The sequence below is a fragment of the Rattus norvegicus genome, chromosome 2 (genome assembly GCF_021556685.1).
Source record: "Rattus norvegicus strain SHRSP/BbbUtx chromosome 2, alternate assembly SHRSP_T2T, whole genome shotgun sequence".
Classification (NCBI taxonomy): Eukaryota; Metazoa; Chordata; class Mammalia; order Rodentia; family Muridae; genus Rattus; species Rattus norvegicus.
In genome coordinates, this window is record NC_141535.1 from 213447272 (window position 1) to 213464412 (window position 17141).

General features: G+C 43.7%; 1 protein-coding gene across 3 annotated transcripts in view; it reads right to left on the minus strand.

Annotated features, from left to right (window-relative positions):
• Positions 1-17141, minus strand: part of Synpo2 (synaptopodin 2) — a 150503-nt gene that overhangs the window by 33092 nt on the left and 100270 nt on the right. For 2 of the 3 annotated variants that reach the window (XM_087631234.1, NM_001191963.1), the window contains 3 exon segments: positions 10326-10477; positions 6272-7047; positions 1711-3908 (listed from right to left, as the gene is read on the minus strand). In XM_087631234.1, coding sequence (XP_087487360.1) covers positions 1711-3908; positions 6272-7047; positions 10326-10477 — 3126 coding nt within the window. 3 annotated transcript variants of the gene reach the window in all.

The following is a 17141-nucleotide window of genomic DNA, read 5'->3' on the forward strand; positions in this document are numbered from 1 at the left end:
CCTGTGGTTGTATCTTCACCAAATACAATGGGAGGGGAGGGGTGTTATAAAGAGAAAAGCAGCCATTGACTCTGCAGCTGACCCACCACTCATGTTTTGGGAATGCCTAAAACTTGCAGTTTCACAGTGAATGCTCCCCAAAAGAAATAGATGCTCTCCAAAGGGAAATTTAGATGCTATAAGAGAAACAGAAACGATTAAGATCAGAGCAAAGTCATACAGGAAGCCTTTTTAAAAAACACATACAATGAACAGAAAAAGAAGAAAGAAATATTTTAATACGATAGTGGAATACAGCAGAAGGGCATTGGCAGCAGAAGACAGGAACACAGATATCTTGAGACTGAAATGGCACTGTGCGCCCTCAAATCAGCAAAGTCTTTACAGGAAGTCTCTAGACATCGCCTGTGCAAAGCGGGCTTCCCCTGGAGCTGTCCTTATTCTTTGCGCTTCCCTCCACTAATTCACGTGGAATATTTTCCACCGTTGGTTACACTCAGGCTTAAAATAGATATGAGAAAGGTCTTCAGGGCTGCCATCAGCAACATTATTCACCTCATGGACAGCTGGATGACAGCATGGCGTGTAACCAATCCAAATTTACAAGGTAACCTTGTTCAAACTATGCTGGTTCATCAAATACAAGTAAGAAAAGGAAGGTGCTAGAATAGACTTGTAAGGGACAGTGGAGGAAGCATTTGTCAAAAAGCATATTGAACATGAGGGAAAATGTCTGGGAGGTCACCCAGAGAGGCTCTCGGCAGTTCTTGCTTTGTCTCCATGCACCAGCCCCTGTGGTCAGTGTCCCGTCAGTCCTAGACTATGTGGCTTTGCAAAGTAAAACAATAGCCACGTGTTACTTTGTGTCCATTCTCCTTTGATGCTACTCCATTCTACTGTGCTATCCCTTGTCTCAATGCCCTCACCTCACCCGCAACCGGAGACCTACTCAATGGTTCCTTAAGAAACTGGGAGGGACCATTTCTAAATGGGAATCCATTTCTGAAGATAACAAGATTTCTCTCCTGATGCTAATTACTTCAAATGTGTCTTCTAAAGTGAGCCAATGTATGTGAGGACATCTAGTAAAGGGCCCAATACAGAGTAAGTGCGCTGTGCCTAAGATCCTCCTTATAACCCATTGCTAAGCTACATAAACCCCCAACAAGTCTCAGAGTACCTTCTCTCTGTGGCAGCCAACAGGCATCTGAGGTGGCTGAGCAGAGCCATTCCTGTCCTTGAGAGATTTCCTATTTCCTTAATACCAGAAATAGAGCTAATGATTTGAAGGGACTCCCAGTCAGCATGTTACATTTTCATGGCAGTCTCCCTTCACTATGGGAGCACAGCTGGTATATTACATAAAGCCTGTGTCCCCAAGGTTGGTTACACTGGTCACTGCCTTATGGCTAAAGCACAAGTCCTAAGTATCCGGCTAAGGTAGTGTCTATTTTGGGATATCACAGATACTTTGAAGTGTGCAAAGAAAATAAATATATTTTAAGTTGAACTGAGTTGGGGTTTTGACCCAAAAACATATTATTATGCTTCTTGGACCCAGATTGGGAGGTAAATATATCTGACATTAAGTAAGGTGAGGATCTGCTAAGCATTCTTGGGGACTCAACACTGCAAACGTTTCATTTCAAGCAAAGTAGACACTCAGCTTCAGCTACAAGCTCACTCTTCCACAACTGAAGGTTTCCACACCTGAACTGTGACACCACTTTTCTTGGCTGAGAACTTCGGCCTCGGAGCCACAAAATAGGATGTGGAGGTCGTTTCTTGCTTTGGAGAGGTGGGAACACTCACAGGCACCGGGGATGCGCTGACTGGTGAGGTGGCCTCCGCAAAGAAGTTGGGCTGAGAGGTATAGGCCGGGACTGAATACACAGATGAAGCCTTCGCGTTTGTGGGAGAGCCAATATCCGCCTGCCGGGGAGGAAGGGCTTGCTTCATGGCAGGGGCTACTGAACTGACCTTGACCGTTGACTTTTGAGGGAGGCCATCCTTTGAATCGGGGGGTTGAAAAGTAAACAAAGACGCGTTGAGCTGATATGGTTGGTGCTTCATGACATCCAAAGTGTTAAGAGGTTTCTTGCCCTTTTTCTTGCTCGTTTTGGAGGCCTGGGCTCCCGGTGGCTGAGACTTGATAGCAGCCAGTGGGTAAGACGGGGAATGGATAGGATTGTAGGCCACCGGAGGCGGTGCTCGGACATTGGAGGAGTACTTCCAACTGGCGGGCAGGGATGGAGTAGGAGACTGGGCCCGAACTGTGTGGGCCTGCACCGTGTCAGAATCTACCACATACTTCTCCATCCTAGACTGCCTTTTAGCGAAGAGTTGGGCTCCTTTCCCACTCATTCCAGGAAGCTCATTGGATGGTCCCCCGGCACCAGCAGGAGCAGCATTTACTAATGGTGTGGGTGCTGATGGCTTGGGTGTATAGTTATGACTGACTACTGCTGCTTGGGGACCTTTGAAAGGACCAGCCAGGTTCAGTGCACTCGCGGGCCGGGCTGGAGGGCAGGTAGGCTGGGCTATTTTGATGGAGGACACAGCAGTGACCTGTGGTGGGTTTGGTGGGTTTGTTGTAGAGAAGGCAGGACCCTGGGCTGGAGCCACTCCTGGAGACCAGACTGGAGAAACAGGGGCTACTGGTTGGGAGGAAGAGGAGGTCTTGACTGCAGGCTTTGGAGCGACGGGAGGAGGGGTCTTTTGTTTGGCAGAACTCTGCATGAAATTACAAGCCTCTGCGCCTAAACTGAGGTAGTCTTCTTCTGGCCCGGAGTCCCCTCCAGCTCCAGTGCCTCGCTTGCCTTCTGCATTTTGAAGAAGGGACAGGAGTTCGGGGTTGGGGCTCACTTTGGTTTCTTTGAAAGTAAACATGGGTTTTGTTGTGCCTCGTCTTTTGGCTTCCTGCAGTATTCCTGTTCTTTTGGCCGGCACTGCGATCCTCTCATCGCGGGAAGCTATTTGCTCAGAAGAATCATAGAAGGCTGGTTGCGACCATGGAGCAGGCTGGGGCCACGGAGGGGGCTGTGCCGGGCCAGCAACTGGGCTTGATATCCCCCTGGAGAAGGCTTCTGGTGGAGGTGAGACTGCAGAGTATGGTGGTGGCGCAGGGAAGTCAGGGATGGGACTTGTCACACTCTGTGTTGGGGAGAATGGGGCCGCTGTCTGGTTCACAGATCCCAGGAAGGGCTTGGCGGTTCTGTTCATGGGGATCATCCTCTGGGGCCCTGCTGTCTCAGACACTCCACTGAAGCCATTCTGTTGTGGCACACTGCCAAGATTGCGTCCCATCTGGAAGGAGCTCTCACTCACAGAGCTCTGCATTCTCACCGATTCTTCTTTTCTTTGATAAGAAGTCATGGTTCTCAGACCGTCCGTCTGTAGGGCATCTGATCCTCCGCCTGCTAGCCCACCGGTCTTTTCCTCTTCATTTTGGGCTGTGAACTGTTCCATCCTCTCTCTCCTCTTGGCAAACATGAGCGCTCCCTTGCCTGTGGTGTCGGGCAACATCTCCATCTTGTCGCCTCGGTTCAGCCTCTTTTCAATGTCCACCAGTCCAGAATCCCAATCGAAGTTCACAACTTGGGTGTTGTCGTCCACGTCAGACAGTAACTCTTCATCCACTTCCGACTCGCTGGTTCCAAGAAATGCAAGGTCACTTATCTCGTCCTTGTCACCTGCTTCCTGGTCCTCCTCTTCCTCCTCTCGCTCAAGCTCTCCAGTACCGTAACTGACTAGGGTGTACTTCCGGGCTCTCCGCCTCCGCTTCTTAAACATCAACACCCCCTTGGAGTTCGGGTTGGGAGCATCCGTTAGGAGGAGGGCGATGCTTTTGCATTTAGACTTGGCTTCTTTTACTTGCTTTTCAGACAGACTTTCACTCCTCCTGAGCCCTAGGAAAGGAACACAAAGTGTACTGAATTGATGAATGCAAGGAAAAAAATGTAGAGAAATTGGTTCCCAATGGGAAAAATGAATAATAAATATGTAAGGACATATTATAATTGGATACTGAAATTTGAAGAGAGCTAATTGATTTATTTTTTCATCATCCCCCCTGCCCCTCCCCACCAGGTGTTATTCGAGTGCACATGACCTAGCACTACACCACTTTTGATTTCATTTCAAATCTGCACTCACATAATAGTGATCTATAGCACCGAACATCTTGTCCAGTTTACTCCCATTAACACAGCTTTATACGGGCTGACTTAGAACACAGAACAATCACCCTCCCCCACACCCTCCCCCAGACTCTTAAGCTTTAATAAAAATAGGCTCAGAAGGGATAGTTGTTAATAGGCTATGGTTGTATTATAAAGAAAATACTTTAGGGGCATAATATGTTTTGAAAACAAGATGTACTTTGTCCGGCCATATTTAAAAGTTATGTTAAATGTTTATTTAAAAGTTATGCTACAATGGAATGTTTCCATGCAGTGCATTGAAATATTTAAGCTCCTTCTTTTTTACTTTGACAACCACCTCAAATCTTCCCATGGAGCTGCTGAATTAATGTGAACTCCCAGAATAATGAATTAATAATTGACAGCATTGAGTTAATAATAAGTTGTATTTCAGAGTACCGGGATCTTATGAATGTCTAGGTCTGACACTGTCACACAGATCTGTAAATTAACAGGCTCTTGCAGATATGATCCTGCTCAAGTTGCAGAAGGAATAAATGGAAACCTTGGGAAAGTTTAGAAATTATATGACTTGAGGTCTTTTAAATTAACATTGAGACTGATGCAGCATTCGTGCCACTAACAAAGGACCTGGCACTTTTAAAATGACAGAAATGTATATTTTCATCTTATTATAAAAAGCAGATTAATGTCAAGTTAATTTATAGAATCAACTAATTTAATCACTTTAATGAGTATGAGCCACAAACTTTTATCGTATCTTGAGTTAAACGAAGCTATCAGAAAAATTAGATATTTCATGATTGAAGTTAGTTTTTGTTGTTAAAAGTCAGACTTGGTTAATTAATCAACAACAACAACAACAACAGAAAGATAAAATGAGAGCAAATAATTTTAAAGAATTCACAGACAAATATACAGATATTTATCTGGTGATCAAATTTTGTGCAGACAAAATAGTCCAAAATGTGGCCGGTATTAAATGTGACCCTCTTTTTGACTAGTGCTATCACAGCTTGCTATCAAACTGACAGTGACAACTGCTCACAGCCACCCTGTGAAATATGCGCATGCCGTCATAATACTCAGGTTTAATGTGCTATATATGTGAGGATGCCTAAAGTATAAGGAGTGCCTACCAGCACTTGCCAGCAGAGCTCCAAATGGCTGGGCTAAAAATACGCACCCAGAGGACAACGAGGGCTAGAAGGCCGAAGTGCTACTTTGAGTACCCAAGCTCATGGCTATTGTGTACTAGTCAGAGTGCATCCTCAGAGTAAACGCTAAAGTTTGTTAAAAAAAAAGAAAGAAAGAAAGAAAGAAAGGTTTATCTGAAAGAAAAAAACTAATACACTTAAGCTACAACTCTTGACCTCATTCCGTTTGCAACTCCAGATAAGAGGAAATGCCTTGCACTAAGCACATTTCCTACGGGAGAACACTGAGCTGCGGGCACATGGCCCCGGAGACTTGAGTCTGGAAGGTGGTGAAGCGCGCTGCCACCTAGTGAGGGTTACACAACAGCTCGGATCGGATCGTGTAACCGCTGGGCTTCACATTTGTCCTTGTCTGTCAAACACTTCTGCAAGCATCATCAAGCTGCAGAACGTTTCTTTTTCTTTTTTTTTTTTTTCCAAAATGAAGCTCTGCTTTTAATATCAGTGTGGAAACCCTGTTAAAGGCACCTCAGGAGGCTGGATTGTTTTTGTCATTTAAACGGAGTCCACATCACTTCCAACCCTCTTAAAGTATTTTAACACGAAATGCCATAACATTCTTCAACAAATAAAAGAGGCATATTTCATATTTCTTTAGCAGTCCCTGCATCTTTGGGGATAAAATGAAGTTTGTGAAAAACATTTAGGTATCTTAAAAAAGTTTATGAAAAACATTTTTAAGTCTAATACGAAGTTTAAGTTTACTTCTTCTAATTTAAAAACCGGTATTCTCTACGTTGATTATATTTATTATTTTGTGCATTCATTAAGAGATTAAAGATAGTAAAGGGCATGAGAAAAATCTTTTAAAAAATTCATATGGTCCAGTTAGTAAAATACACTAAAGTCCCGGCTCCCCCAACACCCGCCCCAAGCCACGGCAGGACTTACGGGCATGCCTCGCTCTGTGCTTGTGTGGTCTGCCCTGGTCCTTTCCCGAGCGTTGATCTTCTCCCTGCTCGGTGCCTTCTGATGAGACCGCAAAGGAGACCAGAGAAGGAGGTGCTTCTGACCGCCCTCCTTCCACGGGAGAAGCCACACACCCCCTTCCTGCCTGCAGCCTGCACTCTTCAGCCTTCAGCCTGTCAGAGCAATCTAGAATCACTTCCACCTGGGGCAGCCCTGTGCCTCCTGGGTCTCTTCCCTGGATCACTGTCAGCTCCCGGCCACTGGAGGTCTGGACTGTGGTGCCTGCTTTCTCAGGAGCAGGGATTGAATTTATGTGGACAGTCCTCCCGTGTTGGGTGCCCCAGTCTGGGTCTGGAGACTTGAATTTTTCATTTCCCAGGAGAGTCACTATAGGGTCACTGGTGCATCGCTGTCTTTCCTTTGAGAGGGACAGCTGTAACTCAACCACATGGCCTGGCTGGCCTGCTTCTGGCTTTTTCCTTAAGATGACCTCTTCTACCAAGTGTCCTTCTTGGGAGCCAGGCATCTGGGAAACTTGGTCTTCTGTTGTACACTCTGCATAACCCCAGGCATTTCCTTGGTCCTCAGTTCGGGGAGCACTAGTCTGGACTGAAGCAAGAAGGAAGTCTTTGCCCTGGGTCTTGGCGGCGTGCTGGATCTGCAGGGTGGTACTTTCCATGGGCCCCCCGTGTGGAAGGTGCTGGTGGTTTGTATTTTCTGTTTCAGAATCCAAAGCCTCATTTGTTCCACTGGTGGGTCTGCACACAAAAACCACCCCAAACAGTTAGTCAGTGTGGGTTCCACCTGCCGAAGTATTTCCCCAACTTAGATGACATCTCATGGAAGATACAGTACAAACTCCCCCCAATAACTTCAACATATTAGAAAACAGAACTTGCCGGAACATCTACAGAGCTTTGAGATAAGTTGTCTTTCAAGTACAAGGAAAACGCTTACAAAAAGCTTTGAAATCTGAACTCATCTTTAATCCAGCCAATCCAGCCTCGGTTGTAAAAAGCACAGGGTGTAGCTATGTGTGTCCCTCATTTGAAATTGGGCTTTACTGTGTTGGCTATAGATGACCAGGAACTTCGGTGTCCTGTGGAATAAATATTACCGAGTCTCACAGACTCATTCAGAGCTTCAGATCAACCAAACTACAATTTTTAGACATGGTATATTCTTGAAAAAAAAATGAAACAGAAGCCCATTTTAGGCACTAGTGAGCCTGGTGAACCCTGCCCGTGCAAAGAACAATTTGGTGCATTGGGGCTTCAGTCTGTGCAAAGAGCCATCCATCCTGTGTGCGATGAATTAATTGCTAAGCCACATGGGTTAGTTAGCTGAGGTGTCTTCCCTTCTGTCTGTGCTTGCCACGTGCAGCATCTTCCTTACAGACTCTTTGTTCTCAGACTGTTTCTTTATCTTCGCTAAGGAGACCAGAGCTATCATTGCACAGCCTATTCTGAGGCAAACCTATCCATTCACAGTCAGGTTTGCCTCCTTGGGTTTATGAGAAGCAATGTCAGTTCAGGAGTCAAATAACTCCTGCCTGAATCTCCGAGCTCTAAGTCCATCTATGAGAAAAGTGTCACTCACAGAACAGCCATAGGCCATGCCTTCATCTCCCCTACTTGTCAATGTCTAAAGCAGCAATAACTCCCCCCCCCCCCCCGCTTCTTGCTCCCTTGGGATGGATCCTAACAAAAGCAGGGAACCACACAAGGATGGTGGGGGAGGGGGGCCTTACTTCTCTTCCACTCTAAGGAATTTACTCTAGAATTATGTGCAAGTGGAATTTCAGGCCAGTGTACAATGAGTTTACCTCTAACTGTGATTTTGACTGCATTTGGAAGAACCCGACAAAAATCAAACCAGTTGTTGTTTTCTCTGTGCAAGTTACCTGCAACGCTTCGTAATGATATGGCATTTAAAAATGGTACTTTTAAAAACATGCTGCTAAGCAAATTAAGCTATTCTTCATTTTGCTTTTTGAGACAGTAGTAGATGAAGAGGGTCTGGAAATCACTCTGTTGCCTAGGCTTCAAGTCATGGAGATCCTTCTGTCATATCCTCGCAAGGGTGTGGGTTATAGGCATAAGTGTGCAGATCCCGGAACTTTGTTCTTATGCAGGAAATGATACAGACTTCCATTTAACGCCAAAGCCTGCTCAAATGTTTATTCTAGTGGACTTCAGGATAAAGATAGCTGAAATATCTTTGTATTATTTTATTCATCAGTTATGCTTTTGAGAAGGGAATAGTTTCAATTCATTCTGGTCTTACAGATTGGGATATAGGCAAACAGGCCCAGTGCTAAGATTTTGTGGGAGCAGAAGTGAAATGGAAGCATATGAATAAAATATTGTAAAGACAGGAGAGGAAGATACACACAGGTACTCAGTCTCACAATGTGTATGATTGGAAAATCATTTGCTTGTGATTTCTGGTGATCCTAATAAAAATCTAAGGCAATAAAGTTTGGTATTAAAAGGCAGAGTTTCATTTTGTTTTTAAATAGGGTTTGTCAATAGCCCTCTCTGGGTAATGAAGTCAAACTCTGACCTTCTGAAGATAGTTGACTGTGATATAAGACTGAGGACTCTTAGCTTTCGAAACATGGTCAGATGTCCACAGGGATATGGCTCTGGAGCTCAGAGACAGAATATTTCATCTGAATCCCATCAATTATCTATTTCTTTTTTTAAATGCTGATTTATTTATTTATTTATTTATTTATTTATGTATGTGTGTGTGAGTGTTTTGTCTGCATGTATATCTGCATACCACATTCATGTCTGAGACCCTGAAAGTCAGAAGAAGGCATCAGATCCCCTACAACTGGTGTGCCAGACAGTTTTGAGCCACTATGTGGGTACTGACAATTGAATTCATGTCTATGCAAGATCAGCAGGTACGCTTAACCACTGTTCCCTCTCTCCAGCCCAATTGACTATATCTTAGAAATTTAAAATACTTAAGATAAAGACAAAACCGAACATCAGTCTCACTATTCAAAGCAGCAGAGAACAAGTCCATTTGTTTCTAAAGTGAAGTAGGAACTGAAGTTTGAGCCTTAAACCATTTTTTTTGATCCTATAATAATATCACAGTGGAAACCAGAAGAACATGTCCCAGACAAGTGTGTGTTCCAGAGAAACGGGCCTCATTAAGTCCAAGACAAGAAAAGAGAACAAAGTAGAAAAGATTGATTCCCTCTGTATATGTAGACTATTTACTGGGGGAGGGGGAACCTGGAACACTGCAAGTGTTTAGAAATCTTACACAGAATCGGGGCAAATGTGTGCTCTCTGAGTACCATTCCTCCTGCCTTTTTTGTTTTGTTTCTGTTTGTTTGGTTTTTAAATAGTTACTTTTCCACTGGGTTCTTTTAAAAGCAAAGGGCAACATTTTAAGTATGTGGGATCCTAAGAGTTTGAAGAGCAAATATTTATATTCAATGAACAATATTTATATACAATGAAGATGCACTCATACATACACTGCACACATGTGGACTCATATACCACACAAGGGTGAGGGGTCTTCTACACTGTAAGCAATGCTTTGGCAGTACCAAGTCTTTATCTAGCCTGCTACTCCTTACCAAAATAGGGCTTTATTGGCAGTTCTGACCAAAGAACATTTACTTATAATCTTGTACCCCAGTCCTGGAGGCCTGATCTTTGTATGAAAATTATTGCCTTAGTCAACTATTAGATGCTCAATCATTTTCAATTCATCTTCGGATCTAAGAATTATAATCCTGAACTTACACTGACCTTTCTAAAAATGTGGTCTAAAATATCTAAATTTTTCAAGAAAATACCTGAAACAGAGATTTTCAGGTTAATTCTCAACTAGCCAGAAAGCCCCACTGAATGGAATTGCTTGCTTTCAAACACTGTGGTGATCTGTGTACCTGTCCTGGATTTCTATACAGCACTACCAGTTTCCTCCTAACTGTCTACATGCATGGACCCTAGGCTCATTTCACTCCAAGAAACAAACAAGCCTTCCAATGAATTTGCTTTACCTTTTAATAAGCAGATGGAGGGAGTCCGTTATGCTTTCCATGAGTTTGATGACTTCAGGGTAAGTAAGGTCTGCACAAGGGTTACCATTGATGGACACCACTTCATCCCCAACACACAGCCCGGAGTCCGATGCCTTGCTCTGACTTCGAATCTGAGAGGAAGAGGAGGGAATAAAAAAGGCAATAGAATCACATAACTGGCGGAAACTAAGGGAGAAGGCCTGGAGATCTGGAAATTATAAATCTAACCCTGACTTCACAAACACACACACACACACACACACACACACACCCCTACACACACACACACTCACCCATACACACACACACACACACACACACGCACACCCCTACACACACACATACCCCTACACACACACACACCTACACACACATATATACACACACACATACACATACAGAGGCATGCACACATATACATGCATACACACATGCATACAACAGACACATACACACATGTACACACAAGCAATTTATGACTTACTACAATACAATAGCATCATTTACTTCATAATATTATAAGGAAATAGGAAATGGGCAAACCAAACCATGGTGAAGGAGGCAGAATTTTAAAAAATGGAGAATGGGGAAAAGGAGGAAGGCACTAGATGTTTCTGTGGATGCAGGAAGTGGCCTCAGAAGCGTGGAGTATTGACTGCAGGAAGCTGATGTTGGAGATGGCAATGCAGACACATGAAATGCTGAAAAGCTCCCAGTACCCAAGGAAAGCATGTGACTGGGATATTAAGGAGTAAGTCCAAGGAAGAAATCGTTGATTAAAATGAGCCATTCAGCCAGGCATGGTGGCAAATGCGCTCCAGTCAGTTTTGTTCTACATAGATTGGTCCAGGTCAGCCTGGATAGACCATTTCAAAACAAAAACCAACCAACCAATCAGACAGACAGTCAAACAAACAAACAAAACCAGTCAGGACAAAGAATGAAGGACACATTTTACAAAAAAAGACAAAATGGTGGTAATTAGAAATAATTAAAAATAGAAACAACAGCCCGCATCTAAGGCTGTTAGAAAGTCAACCGATCACAAACCTAGAAGGGACTCCAGAACAGTAGTGTAACGGCAGATGCTGGGGGCTAGCATCCTGTGTAACGGTGATCCTGCTGAAATGCTCTATTATTTACCTCAGCCCACCTTCCAGGCCAGTTTCTAGCTCCCCTGAGCAGTGGCCCGGGGGACCGATAGGCTTGACTCCCTTGCATCCTGGCTCTTGGAGGTTGGAGTTGGTCAAGAGAAAACACTAGCAGTAAATAGTTCAAAGAGCGTGGGGAAGGAGAAGTAAGGGCTACGGCCTCCCTCTGGGTCTGCTGAACTTTGATTTGGCAATGGCTCTGCTCTTTGGTCTGCATAGTTCTAATTCCTGTCAGTGTGTTCCGTGGCCCATGCTTTTGCTGTGTTCCAACACTGCTGCATTGTCGACTTGAGTCTTTAGGCCTAGGAGGTGACCAGGCCCCAGAACGTTGGGATGAATTCCGTAACCTTCACGGCCCAATCTTAGTCAGAGGTTCTTTCTCAACAGTCAAACCTCAGAGTTTTAAGCCAGCTTCATGAACTTGCAGAGCAAGATGAAAAACTGATTCTTAGAATATAAACAAGTCCCCGGCATTACAGAGCTGTCTATCTTGAGAGCATGTGTTGCTCATCGGGAAACGTGCAGTTCATCACGGCGCTGACCGCTGTCAAGTGGAGCTTTTAACGGAGTCTGAGTAAGCGGAAGCATCGGAGTCATCAACATTCCTTAGGCGTGTTCGTCCGTGCTACATTCCCAACTAACTACCGTGACTCTGCTTCACTGACCTCCATGTTTGTCTGCAAAACAGAACTAGAGTACAAGAGCCATGGACTCCCAGAACTCTGGAGTCTGAGGCAGAAGGACTCCTGTGAGTGAGAGAGACACTGCCTCAAAAAGAAGGGTAATAGTTTCCTTGCCACGTTGTTCTCCTAAAAGACCAATTTTATTTATTTTTCTTTTAAAAATTGGGTTGATTTTACCTCTTTGGGAGTGTTTTCCTTTCCTGTTTTCTTTCTTTCGTTTTTTGAGAGAAAGTTAACAAAGCTGGATCTGGTAGCAGTTGGGGGGAGGGGAAGGATTATGAACACATATATTGTATGAAAGGAAAAAATACCAAAGAACAGACTAGGACAGGGTAAAAAAATAAACCAAGTACGATCTTCAGTGCGAGAAGCAAAACCAATTCTAGATAGCACAGAACAGACTAAGTGAACCATCAGTGCAGAAGTCTGTCAAAGGAATGAGATGACTCCACTCCTGCCCTGGCTAGTGTACTGCGTGTGTGACAGAGGCTGACAAAAACAATTCAGTTTTCCCAAGTACTCCTCAGACAAGGCGTGCAGCATAGCAGGTACACTTGCAAGACACTCTCTCTCTCTCTCTCTCTCTCTCTCTCTCCCTCTCTCTCTCTCTCCATCTATCCACCATCCCTCTCTCTCTATCCATCCATCCATCCATCTATATCTATTTATCTATATCTATCTATCTATCTATCTATCTATCTATCTATCTATCTATCTATCTATCTATCTATCTATCTATCTCTATCTACCTACCTATCTATCTTTTTACCTATCTACATATTTATTATGAAACGGGATCTCTTGTAACACAGGCTGGCCTTGAACTCCTGATCTTTCTGCCTCCACTACCTATGTGCTAAGATTTTAAGCCTGTGCCTCCAACCTGGGGCTGAAACTTTTATTTGGAACTGAGCTAAGAAAAGAATCATTCACTTGTGTGGCCTCTGTTTAGCCGCTGCGGTCTGCTGGATGATGTTTTTCTGGTTCCTCAGTTCCCTGGCTGTTATTGAAAACTAGACCCAGCTGAGATCCTAGGCACAACCCAGCTCCTTTCTTTCCTTATTAAGCCAAGTGCTGCCAGTCCCTTAGGCAGCCAGTTCCTCCCCATTCTTGAGGTCACTACTGGGCGCCCTTCCCAAACTCCACCCTTCCAGACTTGTCAACAATGCTGTGTGATATTTATTGAATAAAAAACTTTTCCTTTTGGACGGTTGTTCTTACCCTTAGGAACAAATCACCATAAAAGTAAAATGCATTCCTGGTGGCAGCTCTGGAAGTATTCCTACACCAATAACTTGTCAGGATTGAGGGCTTTAATCCCGGGGCCGAGTGCTTAGGAAGCTGCATACCGATGCTATTCCACAGGCAGAAACCAGCCGCTGTGCAGTGAGGCTAAGCCAGTGCCACAAAGTTAGAAAACCCACAGCTACAAACATGGAATGGTATTCTTCACCTCTCATTCTTTCCTGAGAATGTAAACATCTCAGCTCTTTCAGAAAACACTGGTAGGCCGGAGCCTGTGCTGGATATGTCCCTGGGCATAGATTTTTTTTTATTGCATTAAATTATGAAAGATTGTACTGAGGTTTTGAACTATATGGTTTTAAACTACTGTTTTCTATAAAACAATAAACATTTATTCAGAATATGGGGAAAAGGTATTTTTTAGAGAGATCATTTAAAAAGTACATACTAAGAAAAAAGTGCACGTGTGCCCCAGGGATGTGGCTCAGTGGCGGAGCCTGCATGTGGGCCTGGATTCTACGCAGGGTAAGGTGGGGAATCGTGACTAAAACTTAACAAGGATTAACCTAATAAAGTCTGTTTAGTTGGACTGGATAAGAAAAAGGCGGAAGCAGAACTCATGATTTGGGGGCTGGAGAGATGGCTCAGCGGTTAAGAGCACTGACTGCTCTTCCAGAGGTCCTGAGTTCAAATCCCAGCAACCACATGGTGGCTCACAACCATCTGTAATGGGATCTGGTGTGTCTGAAGACAGCTACAGTGTACTCATATACATAAAATAAATAAAACTTAAAAAAAAAGAACTCATGATTTGGGTTTTCCGAGACTCCATTCACATTTGTCCACTGGATGAACAACCTATTACTAAATAATTCTGGATATTGAGTGTTTTATTCCTTGTTTATTGAAAACACGTTTTTTGATACAATATGTTCTGAATTTAGTTTCCCCTCCCCCACCAAGTTCTTCCTAGATACCACCTCCCTAAATCCATACCCTTTCTCTTTCTTATTAGAAAACAAGCATACGTTTAAAAAATAGGACAAAACCAATATTACTTTTCAATTCTGTAAATGTCTTCTTCTACTTCTGGGCTTAGTGGAAGACAAGTTGATGTTCTTACGTGTGTCTGTGTGCACCGGCTGTATGTTAGTCAATTGCATGGAAAAAAAAATCAAGCCTCAGGTAGGCATGTAGTTGTAAATGGAATACTTTAATAGGAATAAAATAGTTCTGGATAGTTTTCTTTCATATCAAATCAAACCCAATAGATCCTAGTTTCTAGTGTTACAATGTGGACTCTGACACGGCTGCAATGAGCTTTCTTTATATTCTGTGGAATTAAAAAGCCATTGGCCCATCTGGGCACAGAGGCTCACCTCACTTGAGGGGATGAGGCAAGAGAACTGCCATGAACTCCAGGTGAGCTGGACCACGTAGTCAATACTGGGCCAGCCTGGGCTATAGTGTGAGACTATGTCTCATAGTAGAGAATGGAAAAGGAAGAGGACACATTTCACATCTTGGATGGGTATTTTGTCCAGGTGTGATTTTGGGATACTGGCCATTTGGGAAGTATTCATCCATTACATGTTTTGTTAATACTATAAATACCAATACATTTCCTTGTATCAGAACAAGGTGACAACTCTTGCTTATCAAGGATAAGGTACCCTTCATGAGGAAACAGCCAAATTCACAATGGCTTATGAGACTGTCTCAGAATCCTATTTTTCCCTTGAAAGATCAAATATCATCAACTGTTTTGCTTGAGTGATGATCTTGATTTCCCTGTTTTCTAGAAAACGCCTACAAAATACTCAAGTATAGACAGCCACATTTGTCAATTATTCTTAAAAAATAACGTCCCAAAACAAAATGGATAGTTCAGTTTTTAATCCAAACACTTTCAAACTCACGCAAACCGATATGCAAATTCAGGACTCATGCCCCATACTTTGCCTACGCTTCTCATCTTGCCACACAAAATGCTAAGAAGATGTGTGCTCGTAACAAATGCCAACAGTTAAATGCATGGCACAGAGGGGCAGAATGACCCCTGGGAACATCACTCACCATTACTTGAATGACCCGTTGCTAGTGGCTTTGTTTATACTTGCTTTTCCACCATCACAGTACAAACTCCAATATGATCAGAAAAGACAAAAAAGGACTGTATTATAAAAGTATTATAAAAGTCATTCTTGTCTTCAGCTTCTCGGATGTTATCAGAAGTCTGTACATTGTGCTTTGAAAGGCATGAAGAGCTGACATGCAGAGCGTCCTTGGCCTCTTGGGTAACTAAGTTAGGTAGGAGATGCTCCATTACAGGCAATCAAAGAGCAAATAAATCCCAGGATGAGCTGGGGACACAACATTGACAGAAGCCAGCAAAGGGTGGGTGCCTTGAAGACCTGTGTGCTGGGGCGGGAAGCGTGAGGTGAGCACTTGTCAAGCATGTGTGCTGAGAGAGCATGCCTAGAGCCAACCACAAATTTAGTTTTAGAGATCACTCTGGCAACCTAGGGCATCAGAGTCTTTGGTACAAAGGAGAAAAGGGGAGATCTTCACTGTCCTAAAATGCCAAGTTTGTTTAGAAAAAAAAAAGTTCTCATTCGGTTTTCTAAAGATGGCTATCAAAAATTCCGTGACAGTGGATATTGCAGTGCAAAGACCATCACATCTTCTTCAGTCTGAAGGAAGCCTTGGATATACTATGTCTGCAACAAATGTACACTGAGCAGATGACAAATGGGATAATTAAATTGAATACAACCCTCAGACCCTGGCATTCTCAAGCATACTACTTTCTATTAATTCTTCATTGTCTTTTCCGGTATGCGTGGCTTTTACTATTAAAACATGACGGGGCCGATAGGGTCCCAGTGTACTCGTCGTGGAAAAGAAGTGGTTCTATTGAACACCAGACAGCAAAAGTAAGTGAATTCCCTCTGGAAAAGCATCTGACTTCAACACAGAACAAAACTATGGCTGGTCCTGGCAGGGCTCCATTTACGCTTCTGTCTGTCTGGCCCAATGAGAAGAAAAGTCACAAGGCAGTCGGTTAAACCTAAAAACACCCACTCCGGGTAACCTGGCTGCAGTTTCTAGAAATGAACACATACAGAGAAACGGAGTGCACCGTCGGGTCCAAGGCACCATCACAGTTGCCAATGGGTTTGGCAATGCCTGCTTATCTTGGCAGATCCAAGTGAGCAAGGCTGGGTGGTGAGAGAGACTTCCAAACCAGGCACGTCAAGAAGAGAGTCCAAGATCCTGCCAGCTGACCTCTGCGCTCATGAGGTAGCACTGGCGATGAAGGGTGGAACCCGCCATGTTCCTTGCTGGGACTGGCTACAAGGTCTCCTGTTTATTCTAATCAAGGAACGGCTGAGTGGATGTCATCATCTTGCCTAAGGGATCCTGGGTCATAGCCAGTCAAGGAGAGTGGTGCAAAGGCAGACAAGAACCCTTGGCTGCTCTTATCAGCCAGTCTCAAATCTGTGAGCAATTTGTAAGGGAAATGCAGTTGGAGCTCAACACTTTGTTTATGTTAGTTCATTTGATTAATTTGCTAATCATACTATCTGTTGGATAACCTGATCACAACATGATACTTTGTTTTCCATAAAACACTTTAAAGAAACATGTTAGGAGCTCTCTCTCTCTCTCTTTCTTTCTCTCTCTCTCTCTCCCTCTCCCCCCCTCTCTCTGTG